Genomic DNA, 21,963 nt, shown 5'->3' on the forward strand with positions numbered 1-21,963 from the left:
TGGAAGTGTCCAAGCCCAGGTGGGACAGGGCTTGAAGTAACCTGAGGCAGGGGTGGAACAAGATGGGTTTTAAGGTGCCTTCCAACCCAACCCATTCCATGATTCTGTCATTCCATGACTCTAACCTCTGTTAGAGGGAGCAAGTTAAAAACAAAGCCACCTCAAACCAGTTTAAAACCTTTGCATTTTTCATGCCAAATTTCAGCTGTAAAAAATGTAAAAATTGATACTTTTTTTTTTTTATAGCTGCCTTCAAAAACTGTTTCACCAGACCTGGTGAAGCATCCAGGATTTTTTATTTTTACAGGAAATATGCAGAATGATCACTTTTTCCCTGCCAAAATTAACTTGAAATCGGGAACTCTGCCTGGCTCAGCTCGACTCAACATCCTGTCAGAATAATCTCTGAGTGAAGATTATCTCCTAGAAAGATCTACTGAGGACAGGCTCCAATCCCTGCTGACGGCGGGTTATTCTCACGGCTGATGTCAGCAGCAGATTCCCAAGCCGGGTCAGGAAATCCAAAGTTAACGTACAGTCATCTCTGAATGGGAGCAAAGGAACCCTCGGGTTTTCTCCCTGTCCCTCCCTTTCCAGATCCGAGCTAAGTCACTGTAGATGATCTCCACGCACAGAACACCAGCAGTGACAGTGCTGTATGATCCTAAGACACAAATCCTTGGGATACTTTATAGGCTTTGGGAAAAAAACCTGCTGGTTAGATTTCCTCACAACCCGGGAAAACAGCTCTAGAAAATTGCTCCAAGTTTCCTGAATGTACTGGTGTGTTATTTGGGAATAAAATTAATTAAAAAGACCTGATTAATGCCAGCCAACACCCACAAAAATTTGATGGTAACTGCTTAAAATAAAAGCTTTTAAAATGCACTGTATTCCATTCTAGCAATGGACTAAAGGATCTTTGCCTGTGAAACACTTTCTGGATGGAAAATTATACATTAGAGTAATATATGCACAGGGTTATTACAGATTGTATTTCTGACCAACTGATAACTATTATATGAACCTAAGAAGATATTTGTCCAGAATTGTCCCTGTTCTCTACACACACATAAGTCAAAAATGCAGATCAAATCACACTTTGCTTCCTAAGGACACAGAAACAAAACTCCCAACAGCACCCTGTTAATCCAACAATCCAGGTGGCTGTTCTGCCACACTCAAGCAGGAATCATAGAATCCCAGAAGGGGACTGAAAGAGACCCTAGAGATCATCTCATTCCAACACCCTGCCATGGTCAGGAATAACCACCATGAAAATTACAGAGGTCTGGGCACACAGACCTTAACTCCTTATCAGAGCTGATTCCAACACTGACCTAAATACCCAAGCAGGCAGCAGGCAGTTGTTCTGTACACATGACGTGTCCCACACCAGGGCATTTGTATGGGAAAAAAAACATTTCACACACCTGCGGAAATAAGTGCAAGGGGTTTTTCCCTCCTTCAAAGGAGTTGCTCAACCTGAAGTTGAAGATGTCAGAAAACCCAGTCCAACCTCTGAGGTTGGTTTGTATGAAGAGATCAAGAGGAAACGAGCCGTCGCCGCATTTTGCCAACTGCAGGCGAGCGCTGAAGGGGCTCAGCCCACACAGGGAAACCACGAAGAACCTGAACTCTGCTCCTCCATGTGCAAACAAAGCCTTCCACTGGAAATATGGATATAAGAGGAAGGGCAGAGAAAGCCACCTAAACATTCCCTCAGTGTAATTAGCCTGTGCCCATCACCCTGGCCTCGGCCCCTCCGGAGCAAAGCTCGCTGGGATGTGATTCTGTGACATTCTTGGCACCCGTTCAAGCCGCTGAGAACTTGCCACCCAAGGAACTTTGGTTTGTGCATGTCACACACTCTGCAGTATTTAACAGCACTCAGCTATGATACAACAATCCACCGAGAGGGGGGAAAGGCCAGTGCTGCACGGAAACAGAAACAGCCACAAAAAGCATGCAACAGATAAAACCAGCATTTACAACTCTAGAGAGAGATCATTAGATACTGCAGACTAATGAAACAAGGACATCCTCCTTCCCTTAACTTCTTCTGCTTTACCACGCCCAGAGAGAAACTACAATGATCTCCTGCTGGGCTGGAATCCCAAATCCAAAGAAATGAAATTAAATTATGTTTAAGGGCCCTGGGAAAGCAACACAACCATGACAACTCAATGTCCTTTACGTGGCAAACTAACACACACTGTTGCTGTATTTATTTCAGTCTTGGACCAGCAAGGTTTTGAACACACAGCTTCCAGGTACTATTTACCATACATTTATCCCAAGTCAAGTGAGTGGCTTATTAACATTCCATTTGCATTTCTGTGACAGGCCATGTATAAATATATATAAATATATTTACGTCAGTTATTTTATCCTTATGTCTGACGCCTGATCTTTGATGAAAGTCTGAAATGAATCATGGACAAGATGGAGATGTTGCTCAGAAGGACAGACTACTCCCACCCCCAGAACCACCTTCCCCTGCAGCCCTCAAGAGTTTCCAGACAGCCTTGGGCTCCTTTTAATTCTTCCCTGCAACTAAATAACCCATTACAATTGCTAAAAATATGTATGTTTACATTAATTGCTGTCTGGCTGAGGACACTGTGCCCAACCCACAGTCGGTGCTGCCACCTCGCTCCTTGACCTACGTCCCTCTGTCCTTGGGCTTGAACTTCGTACAGCCAAGAATTAAAAACACTAACCTGGGGGTAAAAGTGTTGCTTACAAACACACTGGCCTATCTCTGGAACAAAGAGCTGACTCAGCATTGACGACAGCTTCCCACTGCTGGGAAGAAGCTGCTCAATCCCTGCGCTCCCCACGCTGGCTGGTGGCTCAGATGTGGATGGGTTTGATGTTGAATTTGGGAGCAGCTGGAGTTACCTGCCTGCCCAGCCAATGCCTCTTTGAACCATGGATGCTCCCTGGGAACAGCTGGACTGCTCATGCTCCAAAAGAAACCCTGGGAAGCTGGAGGAAATGCTTTCTCAGCAAACGGCCACGGTGACGGAGCTCGGCGCTGGGAAAGATAAAAGTCATCGAGGCCTTGAGGGTGAAGTACAAAGCAGCTCTTCAGCTCTGCTTTCCCACAATTAAACTTCCACCAATGCAAAGAGCGAAGAAAGAGGGTGGGTGTGAGAATGGGTGAGCAGGATGAGCCTCTGTTTAACATCACCTCCACAGAGCGAAGCCCTGGGTCAAGATTCCTCGTGAGAAGTCCCACTGCAGCCACCCAGAATTCCCATCTCCTCCAGCCATGCTCCAAATTATTCCAAGCACTGCCAGCACATGCCTGAGGAAGAGCTGCTGCTCCAGGTGTAGATCAGCCAAAAGCTGGCCAAAAGCAGACTAATTGCGTTAAAGGGAAGAGCTTTTGCCACCTCTCTGCTGACGATCTAAATTAGTATTGTGTAACTGACACCACAGAGATTTGGAAATCTTTGGAGAATGAATGAAACCTTTGGAAAAAAGCTGTATTTTAGTACCAAGTTCATGGGAGGCTGTCTTAACATCCTCTGCAGATACTAAAGAAAGGTATGAAGAGGCCAAGGCTTTGCCCAAGGTCATTCCATGAATCACGGAGGGAACACCCTGAGGAATTTGATCTCCTGGCTCATGGGTGGCCAAGTCTTTCCAAAATACCAAGAAAGCAACACAGAATCATTTAAGCTGGAAGAGAGCTCCATGATCATCAAGCCCAACATTTAGAGGCAGTTCCTTCCACAACAGCACTGCTTTCATGAAGGGACCTATTTGACATCCTAGGAAAAAACACCAAACTACTCCAAGTGCTGCCTATGAGCCAGAAGAGTGAAATGCCATTGAAAATGCAACCACCACTGTATCCAAGTAGGCTACTACGCATTTACTCAAGGAGCAAAGAATAACCTCTTTTGCCTTAAGAGCCCTGTTAAATGAATTCATGGGAATAAACACTTCTAAGTACAATTTTAAAACCATTTGGCATTGACTAAGTGTTGAACACTGGGCATCTTTCAGAAGAAAAGCCTTTTTCAGACACATGCTAGAACAAAAAAAAACCCTAGCACTGATTCACCTCCAGCTTACTGCAGTTACTTTTTAACATAAAGCTGCCAGAAGATCACGCAAGCAGCCCCATGGAATTAATTCTGTCTTCATGCTTTAGAAAAGCATCACACCTTGCCTTAAAAAAACCAAGCCAGGCACTATTTGCATGCACTGCCTCCTCCCAACCCAAGGCACTGGGTTTTTTTAGCAATACACAAAACACCATTTGTTGAAATTCCTGATTTGGAGCAGTTTTGAAATGGTGCATCCTCTCCTATAAACAGAATTGTTCCTGGGATAGGAGCTGCAATGGAAGGCATGCCAAGATACACAGCTGAGCTACAATGCCGCTTAAGTAAATTTGGGAACATGCAAAGCTTAATATAGAAATTCCCTTTATGGCAGATAACGCCATGGAAGTTTAGTACTTCTAAAAATGGTCACTATTGTCCAAAGAGAGAAATCCAAATGGAAATGGACAGAGCAATCCTAGCTCTCCATTCAAAATAAATCCATTTATCAAGGGTGTTTTTCAAAGAGAATTTCTACTCCCTTACATCTTAGAATCATAAAATACTCCTTCTGATCTAAGATTCTAATAGAATCTTCCACAGCCTTTCAAAGAAACACCAAAGAGATGAAGGGAAGAATAATTTTGGAGGCTTTTTTTTTAATGCCCCCTTTTAGACCGACAACAGTGACTGGAGGAATCACAGGAGAGCTCTGTAAAACCAGAATGGGAGCTGGTGTCCTGGAGTGAAGGACTACTTAAAATGGAAGGCCTGGGAAAAAAAAAAGTAATTTCTGTGATCTCAGGCAGCATAAATTATAGAGAGAAGACATTTGATGAGTTCTATGCTAAGGATTAATTTGCCATTTAAAAATGCAGGGAACAGATGGATCTCTTGGCTAGGACTATATTTGGGAATTACTTCATTTTGCTGCCCACATGCAAATAAAAATACAACTAAAAGTAGAACTTTTGTGAGCTTTCACATGGGTAGAAAACACTGAAGTAATGAAAATAAAACCATAAAGAAAATGTCTGTATGAAATAGGTAAAGTGCCACAGCACCTATTGTGGATCTGCAGTAGGGGGAGAGAATGTGATTTTACTTTGTTGAACAACTATGGAGAGTAATGCCAGGCTTAAAGAGCAAATTTAAGAGAAAAAAAACTCCAAAACCAACCCAGCAAAAAACCTGTATCATATGACAGCGTTTGCCACTTAAGAGTAACTTCTGAGAAAGCACCTTGCTGTAACTTAATGCCGTGGAATTTGTTAGGATTTAGCGATTACATCTCCACACATGGTCAGAAGTCCAGGGATTCTCTTTCCCAAAAGCCTGGGCCAGCTCCATCGCACTGACCAGGGATCACAAAGCACGGGTGAGAACTTAATTTGTGAGAAAAATGCTAAGTAGGGGGAAATCCAGAAGAAAATGCCTTACACCTCCCTGGACTGAGTACAGCCCTGGCCCCCACCCCGCATGGCAGTGGCTGGGGAAGGAGCAGCAGCGCGAGGCAATTCCGCTGGCACAGTGAAAGGACGGAAGAAAAGTCCTCTGAGGAATTCCCACAGGCAAAGCCTGTGTGCTTCCCTTATGGGAGCCAGTGCTTTCAAACCTCCAAACCATGGCAGCCACACGTACAGAGTAATTAAACACCTTATTTTTTTCCATGTGATTTCTCAGAGTTCGAGGGAAACTGCATATTAAAAAGCAAACCCAACATCAACTCCCAAGACAGCTGTCAGATACCATCTCTGTTTCTCCTCTAGCAACACAATAAACATTTCTTCTCCCTCTCTCCATCTCAAAAACAAACAAACAAACTGAAAATTTCACCCAACAAAGCCCCGACCTGTGCAGGACGTCCGCGGCGTATTCCCAGACTCCAGAACCAGGATAAGCACAGCTCCACGCGCGTTTAGAAAACGAAGAGGAATAGAAAATCTGTACTAACCCGACAGCTTCCTTTCTGTGACTATTCATCCTTCACAATCCAACAGGACACACCAGCCAGTAAACAAACATGGAAGGGAGGGACCAACTTCAAAGCAAGTGTGTAAATCTTACATAATTTGAGGGTTTGAGATCTTGCAGCAACCTCTTACCCAACGAGGTGTCAGATGATCCAAGGAGGTCAGACCTGTAGCAGCCACGGTAAGTAGGACACTCTGCATCTCACTCAGCCCAGCGCGGCACCTTTTGTCCACAGGGACCTGGGGCCGGGCATTCTTGGGAATTCACTTTCAGGAGGAGAACAGTGCCTTTCTTTCACGCGTTATCATGCCAGAATAGCTCTCTGCTCTCTAACGGATGAAAGATAATAAATACGTGAATGCCCTTAGAGCCGGGATCTGCTGGAGATGTATCTTAATTATTCTGGATTTTTAAACTGTTTGACGAGGTTCTCGTATTTTTGCCCAGGTATAAAACCAATTATTTCTGGACATCTGCAGAGAACACCCCACAACCATGGAAGAAATGAGGATACAGGCCTGAAAACCACTTCCCTCTCATAGAAAGGAATCTCTAAGAGGTACTTTTCCTGCCATCCTGGATTTCCAAGTGTCTTCTAGCCACAATCATCGCTTTGAGCTAAATAAAGCAACTGAGCACTGAAGCCCAGACACTTCTCAAAGAGAAGGAATTAAAAGACTCCACGTCTCGCTTCTCCAGACAGCAGAGTGCACTCACGGCTGGAAGGACCAGGAAACAAAGGAACAGGTCCCCTACCTTTGTTATGGGCCTCTTGTGAGGAGGGATCACAGCGAAGTCCTATTTCTTAATGCCAAAGCTATTTTTGTTCCTATATTAGGTACTTAATGAATAATCATGCAAAGACTTTATTCACATGACACCTACACAGTGCATGTCTCCCTGCTCCTCCTTTTGGAAACTCAGCTTCCCTTCAAGATTTAAACAAAACGTGGACCACATCCCAACACATATAAATTTTTTCTCTTCTACAGAACACACTGAAGCCCTCACCTCTCTCCCAAGCCTGTGATTTTCCACTCAAGAGCCATGCTGCCTTCTCCTCTCCGAGCAGCGTTAGGAGCTGACCGCAAGGATCTGCAGTGGGATCCCTAATCTCCTGCTAAGAAGCTTTTGCACTTAAACCCTTGATGCCATCATTAGTGGTTTCGGCACTGGCGACGTCACGGCCAGACTGCACTCCATGATGAGGGCAAAGCTAAGCACATCAGGTACACGGTTAATTCAATGGGCAAAGATCAGGGGGTGATACTATTTTTTATTTTTTCCCCAATGAGGCTTATTTACTATTAATTCCCATCCCTGTGACCTTATTTAAGTACAGCATGTTCCACCCGAGATTGTTTGCAAAGTTAACGCCCAAGTCGCATTGCTACGCCTCGAGGAGACCTGTTCTCCCACCCTCAGGTTTTATGGGAAAGGTTCTCCTTCTGCATCCATGCCGCTGGCAGAGCCAGAAACATCCTCTTTGGGGAAAAAAAAACCAAAACAAAAACCAACAAATCACTGTATTTGCAAGTCCAAAGGGACCCGGTGTCTAGGCTTTAATTGGAACACATATGGCTGAGCACAGGCAGTGGCTGGATTTTTCCTTTGATCACTGTAATGACTGGTATTTTTTCAAGAAGCATTCAATACAGCCTTCCTCTTCTGCTATTCATCCCTCCACGTGAATATTTATCAGAAATTATTAAACTGTCCTTTATTGCAAAGGTCTGTGTGACAGGGATGCTCTCCCCCACCTCTGGTGCCTGCGGTGCCTGTGTCTCCATCTGAGCTGTCTGACTCCACCACCACTGCAGATAAGCACTTCCAGACTACCATCCTCTCATCTATTTTAGCCATGATTCACATCCGAGCTGTGTGTCTCCCAAAGAAAGGCGAATCTGGACGGCTCGTGCAGAGGGAGGCAGCCACCACAGCCCACGGCACCACACGTTTCCCTGTTTTCCTTGGCTTTCTCGGGGCTGGTTTCCCCTTGCTCTCCCAGCGTGCAGCAGGAAGAGAACACATTTCTCTTCCTGCCTCCAGGATCCCTCAGACTAAGCCTGGCTTCTGAGCAGTAACACGGGCAGCTTCAACTTCCCTGACCTCAGCTAATTCTTTCCTTCCCTCAGCCTACTCAAGATGATTAAGCAAAATACTTGGAAGGAAATCAAAGCCTTAAAAATGCAATTAGAAGTGACCATTTTGTTAATACGCACACACACAACCCCAAAGTCAAACCCAATCCAACAGCACCTGACCTTTGGGAAAAGAGCAATTTTTAGCAGCTCCCACGGACTTAAGGAACAGCCCAAAGTCTCCCACAATGCTGGTGGGAGCAGTGCTGTCCACATAGCTCAGGTTTTCCCACTATTCCTAAAAAAGGACGTTAGGAAGACATGAAATTGCAAATTCTCACACCAGACACTGGCTCCCCCACACCTACAGCTGTCCAGGGGTGACTTAAAAAATATAATTTTTAACACACATCCTTCCACACACCCAGATCTTTCTCCCCCAGCTGAGGAAAAGGCAAGTTCACTGGAGGGTCTGGAATCAGCTGCCACAAATCCTCATATTCTCCAGCAAAGATTCCAATCTCATTGCAAGAAACCTTTAAAGCACTGAAATAACAATAATCTCTTTAACAACAATAAAGTCATTTGAAATCATCACAATAGTTATCACAGCAATAAAACAGAAATATTTTTCTAGAGCAATTTTCGCTTCACCCATCCACAACGTAATATATTTTTAAGACTCCTTTCCTGAAATTAATTTGAAAAAAGATTTTTTTTTCCCCTCTGCCTGTAAAGAATCAAATGCACTTTGAGAAAGCAGCAGTTGAGCTTCTGGGCCCTGACACAGAAACAAAGGCTGACAGCCCAGATTTAGATAAACACCTACTTCTGCACATTTAGGAAGAGGCTTAATTGCTTTGTCATTTAGAGCCAGCAATTACCAACTATTACTGGGAGTGCGGGTGGTGGGGGGTATTAACTGCAGTCAAATGTCCACTCTTTTTGGGCAGCTCATGCCAAGAAAATTAAATACTAAACAAAAAAAGATAAATTAAAACCTGTCTTCATTATAACATTTTAAAGTATTTTATTGTCTATTTATATGGGGGAGGGGGTGGATGGGTTCTCCCAGAGGGGCCAACAAAGACAGAATTTCTATTTCACTTTGAAACTGTGTCAAATCACGGTAGAGCTGATATTAGGATGTCGGGGCAGGCTACAAAATCGCCCTTTTGGGGGATTTTTGGGGCTGATTTCTCCAGCGAGGAAACCAGTGCTTAACTTCTAGAGCAAGCAGAGCATTTAAGGTTTAAAACAAATAAATAAACAACCTAAAATAGGTTGAGAGGGTAGTTTTCCCCCCTCAGAGCCGGCTCTGACAGGCGCTGCTACTTCATTTCTCTGCACTGTGTGAGGGGAAAACCTTCACTCAGGAGCGAGAGCTGCTCCAGTGCTAAGGTGGGGGAGGGATTCTATATATGTTTTTTCATTTAAAAGGCTTTTTTCGTGGCAATGGCGGTGTTTATCCGCGGGGCTCGGGCGGCCCCGCCCCGGGGGCGGCGCGGCAGCCCCGGCCGGCTCCCGCCGGCTCAGACCGGTTCTCAGCGCAAACAACCGCCCCCCGCCCGCCGGGGCACCGCGGCGGCGAGCCCCCGCTTATTCCTTCAGAAACACCCGCTTTCCCCCCACAAAACACCCGCTTCTCCCTCAGAAACACCCGCTTTTCCCTCAGAAACACCCGCTCTCCCCACCCCCCTGAAAGAGCCGGGTGAGGCGACTCCGCGGCCGCGCCGCCATTACAGCGGCGGGCGCGCTCCGCCGGCTGTGAGGCGAGAGAAAGCGGCGGGGTTTCGGAGCGAGATAAAAGTCTTATTATGCAACGCACATTTTTAATAGATTATTGCCGAGTCCAGGGCTGAGGTAATGCGGGCTGTCAGCAGCTGGGGCGAGAGGCTGAGGGACAAGCGGGCTGCGGCCGCTCCCTGCAAGGGCGCCAAGGCACCATTTCTTCGCCATCCGTGAGGAGAACTTTGATATATCACGTTATTTTTTTTCCACAGAAGGATCTTTTTATGTGGTTACACATGCACAGGTACGTCTTTTTTCGGCATATCTCGAGTATAAAGGTTTGCTTTCTGTATTATAATCTCTCCAAAGCCATCTGAAAACGTTCTGCCTGTGGTCCATCTCAAGAAACCCGATACAGTCCCAAGGGTAAAAAAAGCCACGTTTAAAGGATGGTCTCGGTTATATTTAGCTAAGCAGCAGCACAGGCTGACACGAGCAGAAACACAAGGAAGAACAAAGTGAAAACTCTCGACAGTTGTTAACAAAAATCTGCGAGTATCTAAGGTGGAATTTTTTTCTAAATTTTCCTTTTTCTAATTCACATTTTGCCGCACAGAGAGAACATTAAAGCAGCACATGGGTTTATGTGAACAAAAGGTAAGGATGAGGTGTTTTACCTGACTCTTGACAGGATTTACTGTTGCCTTTGTGTAATGGAAAAGGCTTCCTACTCTAAGAAATTCTTTAATTTTCTTTTATAAATCTTAACCTAATTCTTCTCCCATACAAACACAAGCCTGCTCAGCCATGTCGTTCTACCAGAAGAGATTAAAAATTTTCAGCTCATCTCTACAGTACCAAATGTACGTGGAATTATTTAACCTTGACAAAAGACATCTCATAGAGGTTTCAATAAAGACTAAACAGCTACATTTAACCTCATTGTTCCTGATTTTTCATCTGTCCTCAGCACAGGCATCTCCAAACCCACTCAAAATCCCAAATCCCAGCTAAATCAGTGATTCATCACTTCTGGCAGCAAACGACACGGGAAGGAGGAGATGAAGACAATGGTAGAGAAAGGTTTACATTATGTAATGAAACTAAAATTCACTTTTTTCTACTTTCACTTCAGTTGTTGAAACAGGGTAGGAAAGTCCCTGACTAAATAAAATACACAGGAGGTTTCAGGGAGCCTGTTTTTCCCATGATTAAAATTCTCTTGGCAGTATTTTTCATCAGTTTATTTCAATATTAAGACACACACATATTCCATTCCAATGGTAATTCCTTGCTCCAGAAAGAATTTCATCACAGAGAAATCTAAAATTAAAACCAATCTCTAATTACCTTATGCCTTGCCCGCTTGGCACAATAACTTTAAATACAGCTATCAGAATTATATAAAAAAATTCCTTTTTCAAATATCTGTAAGTGCAACTTCTTCCCATTTCTTGATTTCAGGAAGACTGGAATAACCATGCTCACATAGATCTTGGTGAATATAAAACCAGTGTTGTGTCTAAGCTGAAAATGCTCTTTTAATTTCCCAATATCTATTTCATATTACAAGCTATAGAGAAATAGTCATCTAAGTAATTATTCATCCAACTCCAGCATCCTGGAGATGAGACAACCAAATAAACACTCTTAAAAATAAATTAAAGGTGACTACATTACACATTATAGGAAATTATTCATTTAACTGGTAAATCCCCCAGCATCCCCCACATCAGACAACTGAATAAACACTCTTAAAAAATAAATTAAAGGCCAAGGGAAACCTCAAGTCGCTTATCTGCAGATGGAACACATGGGGTGTTCACGCTTTCACAGCCTGAACATCACCTACAGGAAATCAAACACTTCTGCCTGGGTTTCTGTAAATGAATTCAAACCCCACCCCAACAAGGATTTTAGGAGCGAAACGCTCTGCTCTCAGCGCCGGCTGGTTCAGCACGCTGCTGCAGCAAAGCTCAGGAATAATCACTAACACATGGAGCAGCAAGAGATGTGTCAGGCCATCTGACATTACAAAACTCAATCTAAAAGCCCAGAAATTATTTTTAGCACATTAGAGCACCTCAACAAGCAGCCTAGAAAAGAGCTTTTGCTACAAAAGAAAAAACCTAAAAGCAGGGAGGATGTTTCCAGGAGGCTGGGCAGGGCACAAACAAAACCTTGTTTGCTTCCTATGGGATCACCCAGCTTCCATCCAGAGCCAGCTTCTTCCATGACACACTACAGAAAATATGTTTGCTAATGTATCATTTGTGGTGTGTGTCTGAATCACCAGAACGGAGACAATGAAGCTTCTGGTTGTGGCAAATTATCATTTTCAAGGGCTTTTTTATTCTTTCAAGGTGATAAAAAAATTCCACCAACCCCCTTCCACTACATGGGTGGGGAATGAGCAATCTTGCACTAAGAAGATTTCAAAACACAAATTCCTCCTCAAATCCATGCAGGAACCATCCACATCCACCAGCTTCCTCACCTCAGCAAGCAACTTCTGAGAGGCCACAAAACACCCCAAATAAAGCCTGGCTTCAGAGAATACTGGTTATTTTTAATGTGTTCTTTCTGGTTTTAGTTTCTAAATTACTCCCTTGCAGCACCATTACCTGCAAAGGCCTCCAAATAGCAATTTAAAGTGAAGTTTAGTGGAGATCCAACACAACAAACTCTGAACCTTGACGAGATAAAGGCTTTTTGGGCTTTTTTTTTTTATTTTTAAGCAAGCAGTGTTTCTTCAGTATTGTCCAGGAAAATCAGCTCCATTTAATCAGCATTATTTACTTCACACAGGTCTTGAAAACCACAAGCAAGTAAAACCAAACTTCTCCTTCACCACCTTTCTGCTTTTTCTCAGTTCCTGAAGGACTTTGAAGTGCCCAGCATGAAGTTCCCAGCAGTGCTGAACACCCTGTGTGCCCCAAACACCCCCAGGGAACACAACTCTGCCAGCTGAGACCAACAGGACAAGACTTGAGTGACCAAGTTCCTAAATTTCAGAAGAATGCAGTGTCATAAAGACCTTAATAATACTATGGCCCCTCAAAATTGGCCATTTCCACTTATAAAAAAGCCTTAAGAGAATCTCCAGCTTGCTGAAATCCTCAAGACCACGGAAACTGCAGGCAATAATTATTCTCCAGACAAAAGAAACTGGATATATCACACAGCAAGTGGGAGCACCAAACCAGGCAAAAGGGGGTGAGGCAGCTTTCGCTCACCAGCGTATGAGTGGCTTAATACTTACATGGCTAAATTTCAACTGATTTGACAATTAAACACTTGTGCTTTGAAAGACTTCAAGGCAAGTGGGGTTTTGCTTCCCAAAGTAAAGCGAGGGTTAAATGTTTATTATTATCTAACTGATTGCTAAGAAACACTAAAACTCTTTTCTGATCCTTCAAAATTAAATATACAATCCACCAGATTCTATTACTTGCTCGACTGAGTTTGATTTTATTGTATTAATAAGAAAAAAATGTTTTATTTCCTCCCAGAGTATCGTCTACTTTTCCATTACTACAACTAGAAATTGCCAAGAAAATGAAATGCTCAAGCACAGCAGACACTGCTTTTCTTCTCATTAAATCTTAAAACTTGGTTCCAGTGGGATCATATTTAGTCCTCTCAAATTCAGAACAGGATTTCATCCTGCCTCGACATCCCAACAATGACATTTTATAAATATTACGAGTTTCTTGGACGCCTTTCTCATTCCACAAGGAGCAGAGAAGCACCAGTAGAGATTTCTTCTTCTTCCCCTGCTCAAGATTTTTTATTAAACCTTAAATGTAACCAGTCCTCCTTTCAATCCATTTTCTCTAGGATTTTTTTGAGACCTCTAGAAGTCTCACAGATTTTTCTGAGCTGTAATAAGTGTGAAAAATCTTTGACAAAGGATTGTCTTTATTCAAGCATTAAGCTCTCATTGAGAGAGGTGTTGGAAATAAACAAGTGCTTAAAAGCAGCCTAAAAGTTGTCTTAAATCTTCACCTGCTCTCCAGCTGAGACAGGACCTGGATTTCTAAATCCAAGAGGAGAAAACAATAATTAAAAGAAGTAAATAAATCCTTGCATGACTCTTTAGACATGAGGGGGTGGGGCAATCAGAAGAGGAGACACTGATTTCCTCATCTTCTGTACAATCTCCGTGGGTGTCAGCCCATCTCACCCTTCCAGAAGGTTCAACATTCAAGGTAAGACTTTGTGTGAATAATCCCCTTGGTCACAGAGTTCTGACAGTGGTAAAATTCCATTCACAGTGATAAACACAGAATCCTAGAACAGGCTGGGAGGGACCTTAAAGTTCACCTAATTCTACCCCCTACCATGGGCAGGGACACCTTCCACCGTCCCACGCTGCTCCAGCCCTGTCCAGCCTGGCCCTGGGCACTGCCAGGGATCCAGGGACAGCCACAGCTGCTCTGAGCACCTGTGCCAGGGCCTGCCCACCTTCCACAGGGAGGAATTCCTTCCCCACATCCCAGCTCACCCTGCCCTCTGGCAGTGGGAGCCATTCCCCCTTGTCCTGTCACTCTAGGCCTTTGCGAAATCAAACACTCTACTGATACACTTATTTACTCAATGAATATTTTCAGTTTTAGAAAAGACCTGGTATGCAAAGGAAACGCTGCCAACTCTGCAAACCCTCCTGAAGAGCAGAGCCCTTCGCCAAAGAGCATAAAACATTAATGGGTGCAACCATAGCTTTGTGGCTTCCACTCTTAGGGTGAATTCACTCTTAAAAGACCAAATATCAGAGAGGCACTTCAACATGAATTTAAAAATTATTAAAAGAAATCAGTGATTTTCTACCACCTTCTTTTCTCCCCCATAGGTATTCTGTAAAGCCATGCAAACACAAAGCTACTGCAGAACCAAGGAAATGCATCCCCAGGAATTGCAAACTTGGATTATTTTCTTTTAATTTTTCCAAGTCTACGAATTTTGCTGTGAGGCAGCAGGGCGAGAAATAAGAAGGCGATAAATCAACCTTGTGAATGTCAGCAGTGTCAGAGAGCAAGAAGAACCAGAACAATACCACTCATCGTTTCCCAAAGTATGTTGAAGTGTGGTCTGTAAAAAGCAGCTGACCTTAAAATCTTTTTCTCTCACTGAAGCAAATAAAAGTGACCCCATTCTCCAGGCACACAGGCAGCACGGCCTTGTGTCTGTACATCTCTGCTCTGCCCAGCCACCATCCTACATACGGATCCACCATGGCAAACAACAAACAGCACCAGCGTTCCCCTCGGAACCCTTGGTGCCAACTGAGCCTTCTGACTTTTCACCGCAGTTCACTTCTACCTCAGCGACCAAAGCTTCGCCAGGGAACAACTCAGGCTCACACCTCATGAACCGACCGGCACAGCCCCCGGCACACAGACCTACCTGTCGCTGCTGGTACTGCTGCTGCTGCTGAGGGAGTCGCTGCTGGAGGATCTGCTGCGGGAGCCGCTGCCGCTGGGGGAGCGGGCGGGCCGGGCGGCCTGGCTGGCCAGGCGCTGCGGGGACTGCGTCCTGGACTGCGACGAGTGCGGCGAGCGGCTCCGGCTGTGCTGGTAGTTCCGCTCCGGCCTTCTGCCTCGTACCTCCCGTGTAATGTCATCCCTGTAGATATCCCTGTGTACCACGCTGGGCAATGTAAACTGCTCCCGGGCCCTAGGTTCGTATCGGGGGTCGTGAGCGTCAAAGCGGTTTGGACTTCGGCTCCGAGAAGTGTAATAGAGCCCGTGCTGTAAGGTCCGCTCCCGAGGGTCTCTATAGTAATCCTGATCGTAATGTCTCGTGCGATCAAATCCGCCCGTCCCCCGCTCATGGTGTCCATAGGCACTATGTTCATAAGCACGCTCCCTGTTATCTGAAGCCCTGCATTTGGGAAGGGGGAAAAATATTGCATCAGAAAGGGGCAGGCACAACCAAAAGCAAATCATGCAAACATTCAAGGCAGCACTCGACTTATTGTTGCGACTGCTTCTCCACTAACCAGCAATAACCTATCAAGCAAACAATGACAAACTTCAAAACATTTTACTTGACTCCAAAGTTATATTTGTATACGATCAAGCTGAGCAATCATTTTGGTTTAATCACAATATGGGGCTTTCATGACCAGCAACTTGCCTGCACAGGAAAAAAATTTCTGCTTTCCCATGCAGAATTCTGATTTCAATTGTTCTTTTTCTTTTAAATTCTGTAAACAAGAAAAACTTCATGTTTGTGGACATCATCAACTTCTTTTTCTCTCAATTTTTTGCTTAAGAGCTTTAAATTTTTTTTTTCAAAATTTGGTAATTACTGGAGCTCTTGTAATTATCCTTCTGCAAAAATGGCATCACAAATTGGGCTGTAGCCATGAAAGCCTCCATGCAAAGCATGACCCGGAGGTAAGAAGCTGCTTTCAAAAGGGGTGGCATAACCCATAGAGATTTCCCAGAAAATTAGGGGGTTTCTTGTTGCTGCTTTAAAAGATTTCACCCTCTTAGAGGGAATTTTTGCTTTGACCAGATTGCTACAATCATTCACTGTAAACGTTATGGATGCTAAAGAAACATCTCCATTACTAATGCTGGAACTGCAAGGATGCAGGTGCCCAGAACATACTAAGACCCTACACAAGGACTGGAAATCCAATTTTTAGGCAGTGTTTTTGTTTGGACTGCTGCAATCATGGAATTTCTATCTCCACAAGCTGCTGCTTTCCAGCAGCTACAGTCCAGTTCATTTCAGTGTTTTGAACATTTTAAATTGAGAAAGGCTCAGTGATGTTCTGAATTAGTGTGATCTCTCAAATAAAGAGATTGACAGACAAAGGAACACTACAAATAGTTGAGTATTCCAATTTAGACAAGTACCAGGATGGTACATCTTAGTTATATCTACAAAATGGTTACTTTGAACATTTAAAAAATACTTCTAAAATTCTAAGTATGTCAGGGTAGCCAAAATTAATTAAAAAATTAATTATCCATCTTACAAATGACATTTCAACCTTTTTTTCCAGCCTTCTCTCTCAGATTCTTCCTTTAGAATCTGTTATGAGTCACTTCAGTCCCCTGAATCCTGATAACCCAATTCTGCCTTGTGCCTCCTCCTCTCCTGCATCACAGCTCTAGTTCGAATGGCAGAAATATTTCAGGGATCTTTTATAAACTGCAAATGAGATTTCAATCTTTTTTTGATTAGCATCTCAGGAAGTTCCTTCCATTCCTTCTCCAATGAATCACTAGATCCTTAATCCTCTCAATATATTCACTCTCTGTTGTTAAACTGTAACTCATAGCAAGCTTTCTATACGGCTCCCTCACATCTTGCCTGCATTTTTTTCTCTCAAATGATATATAAAAAATTATTTAACCAGTGCAAGAGAATGTCATTATCTTCTACATCTGCTTGAAATTCATTGTTGCGTTTCTATTTCCATTACCTCTTACTCGCAACAATGGAATTTTGAAAGCTATTTCAGAATCTGGCACAGAAACGTGTCTCTGTTTTGGTTCTTTTCTCCCCCTTTTGAAGGACCAAGATCAACAATTTTACAAACGATTGCATTTAGCATCCTACAAAGTGTTAATCAGTGAGAGCTGATTTAATGAGGTCAGAGAAAAAGCAATATTTTCTAGCAGGTTACTGCTACAGAGCTGACAGAAAGAACAAATCCTTATCCATGAGAAGGACACAGAAGACAGACAGAGGAAGCAGAGCTGAACAGCTACTGGCTACAGTGCTTTCTTCATTTATCTATTAGTACTAAGTGCTACTGGAGTTAGTGGAAAGAGAGGGTTTGACTTGGGTTAGGAGAGGGGCTAATATACACAGGGCAGGACATACCAACCTTTTCCAAGTGTGGAAACACGACCTATATTCCCAATTAAATCTAGGGAGAGAATTGTGAACATAACTTCCCCAATTTTGGCCCCTCTTACAGGGGTAATCCACCTTCTTAATGGGCAAGGGTGTCAAATGATATTTTAGATGAACCAACAAGAAAAAAAAAATCTTAGTGACAAGACACAAAAAAAAAAATCCACTGGACGGAAGTAGTCCCAGACTGAAACTGTAATTCTGAAACCCCCAGACTTCTTTCTTGAGACAGAAGGCACTTAAATAGATCCATAATTTTAATTTCCAGCCCTAAGTCTGAATCAAGCAGCTGGTAGAAGATCCCCCGAGGCCCGAGGGCCCTCACGCTGCTGCCAGCAGGCATCCTCTGGCCGCCTTGGTAACCATCCAGCCCAGTCACTTCTCACTGGTGTATCCACAAACGGGTATTAGCACCACGTCCTTAAAGCTAAAGTATGTTTAATGTGGAGCAGCAGAGCTTTTTAAGAGACTAGATAGTAATCCACTCCCCATGGCTACTGGCGTCTTGACTGTATACCATCCAATAAATTCAAGGCAGTAGTTCTTATCCCAGCTTTAAAAAAATAAACTATAATTTCCAAAATTTAGTAATGTCCATCATCTCTTTTTGCCAATACCATCAGAAAGAATAATCCCAATAACTTGGAAATGATGTAGATCCAAAATGGAACCATCACAAGCTGCCTTCGGTCTTCTCCATCCAAGCGTTATTTCCATGGCTAAGAGGTGTCGGTAGAATCCAAGGGGCTGCATCATTAAAGTCTACTCTGAATTTTGTGGTGACAATCCAATTAACATACCCGCTGCGTATAGTGAGAACTGAGAGCTAGGCATCAAGCTTTCACCGAATTCTAGGTTCTAGTATTCCGAAGATACTCCACAGAGAACTTCACCACAAGTTGTAGAGTAAGATAGCTCCATCTGGCAGCAGGGATACATCCAGCAAGGCCTTAATATTATCCAAGAAATGGGATCGCTACTTCTAGAAAAGAGTAACTCCAATATCGATGCTGGCCAAAGGAAATCTTCCATCTTAAAACCACCTTATTTCAAGTGTAGGTAGATATCCAACCAGCTGCAGGACACATCCTCTATGGATCCACAAGGTACCAGCCACTGGGATAGAAATCACTTCCGTTTCCAACCCAAAATAGGAAACATAGATAATTCCCAAAATTTTAAATCCATCTGGGGGCCCTAGATACGAGTTTGTGTTTCTCACCATATCAAATACAAAATACCTGCCTAGAGAAACCTTGGAACTTACCCATCAAGTCTTCGCTCATAACGTCCTTCCCGTGCATGAAGTGATGGTGGGGGGCCATAAGTGGGCCCCCCACCACCTCCTCTGAACCCAGAAACCTCTCTACTACGAGATGCTATGGAAACTGTATCATCCAATCCCCGCGCAGCACTGGGAATGGTTCCTGGCTCATTATAATCCGTCCGTAGGTCTCTATCTCCCATTTTGTTGACAGAGTTGTGTGCCTTCTGGGCACTTTTGATGTCCACAAAATCCACAAACGCTGCCACTCCGCCTTCCGACCCCCTCTTAGGGAGGATTTTGACACTTTCGACACGTCCATATCTGGAAGAGAAGCAAAGCAGAGCACACACGTTAGTGCTGGTGGGAAGAGACCATGTTTAATAACATTGCCTCCTGCAAAATCAACATCCAACCCTTCACCCTTCCCCTCTGCCAGAAAAATCAATCATTGGGAGACACCAAGAGGGGAAAAGCCATTTGGAGAGGGGAAAAAGCCATTTAAACTTTCCATGGTTACATTTAAACTCCTTTCTGGAAGTGTGGGAAGCCTACCATGGGATCACCCTTTTTATAGCAACAGAGCAGCAGCAGCTGAAGAAATAGAAAGGTGTTCACAACCAGAGCACCCTGCACATCATTAGTCTGACACAATTAAAGAGGCACAATTAAAACAAAACCGTGTCACGAGGAAAAATACAGACAGCCAACAATTTTCTTAGGAGACAAATGACCTTGACACAGCAATTCCACTACTTCAATCTGTATTTAACCCAGAGTCTCCACTGCTTCTGATCCCAAACCAGTTCACTTCCACACCTGGCAGGACACACGGACCCCCAGACCAGGTGCTGCTGGGGTTCAGCCTCCCACCCCCACTGCAGACCCAGCTGCCCAACAGGAGCTGAGAAATGCCAGAGGGAATGTGACACCACCCTAATGTATGTTAAGTAACTGCAACACTGGCACTTATGGATGAGTAAATGTCTATGCAAAATAAAAATAAACCCAAACATGTTTGTGTACACAAGGAAACAAGATGTAGAAACATATTTAAATAACTTGCATCCACTCACAGTAGAAAGGACAAGCTGGGCGGGATGAGCACAGTGACATTTTAACAGCCAACAACTGCAGGGTTTGGGTGCTCAGTTCTCTCTGCCAAAAGATTCTGAGCAAACCAGGGAAAAGCTTTGAATTGCAGCTGGTAATCCAGGACAAGAAAAGGCAGAAAGTGTATTTCTGAATGTGCCGACAGAGGAAAGGGACGCACAAATAAAAAACCTAATCAGGAAGTATTTGTAAACTCCATGAAGAGTTATTGTGAAAAAATTTCTATGCACAAAGGCAGCACAAGGCCAGGCAGATGTAAACAGACCTTGCACAGGCAAAACTGTTCTCAGCCACACACGCAGGGAGAAGGAACACAACCGCCAGGCTGAGGCACACGCTGTCAGATCCCCGAGCTGCCTCGGTTTCATGCCTGCCTTTTCCTACACCTTACAATTTCAGCATTGTTGTTGGATGACTAATCCTTAAATACGATCTGAAAACCTGCCTCGCTGACTGCTGCCTTCTCATTCCAGCCTGACCTACTACACTTATATATAACCTGGTTTGGATTTAGAGCCCTTTTTTCCCTGGTTTATACTCCACTGAACACGGCTGTGCACACAAACAAGAGCATCTTCCCAGAAAAATATAAATGCCTTGTTGGGCATAAAGAGACACAGTCACACGCAAGACATGTTCCTGCCTCTTAGCTGTCCAGGGCTGAGCTTGTCACCTTTGTGCCCCTGGGTACAGCACAGGGATGTTAATTCTTGGGAGTTTCCTAATCTGTAATTCTCTGGTTATTTTTTTATTGTTTCTTTGTATTTTATTTCATTAAAAGCTTCAAATAATGGCAAATGGAACTGCAAATAATGGCAAAAGGAAAGCTGCTTCTCAAAGCATGGTCTTTTTGCAAGCTGGATTTGGTTATCTTGCCTTGCAAGTAAGATTTAGAAAGCCCAGAAGAGTAGAGGAGATGGTTAATAAAATCTGTGTGAGGGAAAAAATGGCCTAATTGGATGTGGCAGATGTAGAGAGAGCAGGAGAGGGAACAGGAAAGGAAGGAGAGAGAAGGAAAACAGGAAAGAGCCTATTTGAGAAAATGTTCATGCCATGAATGAACGTGACAAAAAATATGGAAAGTAATTAGAAATCCTAGTTAGGATCACCTTTAACACATTTCAGTGCCAGTTTTCTGCAAACAAAAATGAAAGATGGATTCCAACCCTCACATCTAAACCATGCAGCTCTCAAACTGACTGGCTAGAACACACGCTTTCCTTTTGCTCACTGTGTTTACACCTTCAGTTTCTGGCAACATGAGCCTGTACTTCCCTTCAGTCTTCAGGGGGGAATAGGATTAAGCCACTGTTGATAATGGTATCAATATCCCTAAAATCCCAGCTGTCCTCTGACTGCAGCCACCATAGCCCACCTCACATGAAGCACTGCCTGCCAGTGACATCAGAGCTGGGCTCTGAACAACTGCCTGCTCCTCACCTTGACAATTACTGCCTAATTCTGAAATCCTAACACGTACATGTTATTACACATACACAGCCAGAACTGTCATTCTTTTGCTGTAGAAGATGCAGAATGTGTTTAAAATGTTCAAGTATCTAAGCTCATGCTGCCCAGAAAGCAGACAGGATACAAAACACCAGTGTAATAAGGTCCCCATCTACCACAAAACCTGCCTAGCAAAGGTGTGACTCTTCCCAATATGAATTTTTATATTGGAAGAAGTGTACTTCAGCTATTAATTTTTCTTTCCTAAATAAGAAATGTATGGGGGAGGCTACTACTGTATTGCACTGCAGCCATGGTGCTAAATCAGTCCGAGACGGCGCCCGTTAATCCCCGTTATCCAGATACATAAATATACGCTGTGCCTCGGTGTCCTGCCCCGTACCCCTGACAG

The 21,963-nt window shown here is 43.8% G+C and overlaps 1 protein-coding gene and 1 long non-coding RNA gene across 8 annotated transcripts in view; one reads left to right on the forward strand and one right to left on the reverse strand.

Annotated features, from left to right (window-relative positions):
- Nucleotides 1-21,963, reverse strand: part of SPEN (spen family transcriptional repressor) — a 65,900-nt gene that overhangs the window by 28,401 nt on the left and 15,536 nt on the right. For all 6 annotated transcript variants that reach the window (XM_064397152.1, XM_064397151.1, XM_064397149.1 and 3 more), the window contains exons 2-3: nt 18,993-19,313; nt 15,254-15,730 (exon numbers count right to left, since the gene is read on the reverse strand). In XM_064397152.1, coding sequence (XP_064253222.1) covers nt 15,254-15,730; nt 18,993-19,313 — 798 coding nt within the window. The remainder of the gene's footprint in view (nt 1-15,253; nt 15,731-18,992; nt 19,314-21,963) is intronic.
- On the forward strand, nt 9,987-20,900 carry LOC135285154 (uncharacterized). 2 transcript variants are annotated; one of them, XR_010350137.1, is made up of 4 exons: nt 9,987-10,151; nt 12,656-13,053; nt 13,360-14,058; nt 14,700-20,900. It is a non-coding gene; the product is annotated as an uncharacterized LOC135285154 (long non-coding RNA). The 2 variants fall into 2 exon arrangements; XR_010350136.1 differs by having other exon boundaries at nt 12,656-14,058.

Source organism: Passer domesticus, chromosome 22 (assembly GCF_036417665.1).
Source record: "Passer domesticus isolate bPasDom1 chromosome 22, bPasDom1.hap1, whole genome shotgun sequence".
In the NCBI taxonomy this organism is placed as follows: Eukaryota; Metazoa; Chordata; class Aves; order Passeriformes; family Passeridae; genus Passer; species Passer domesticus.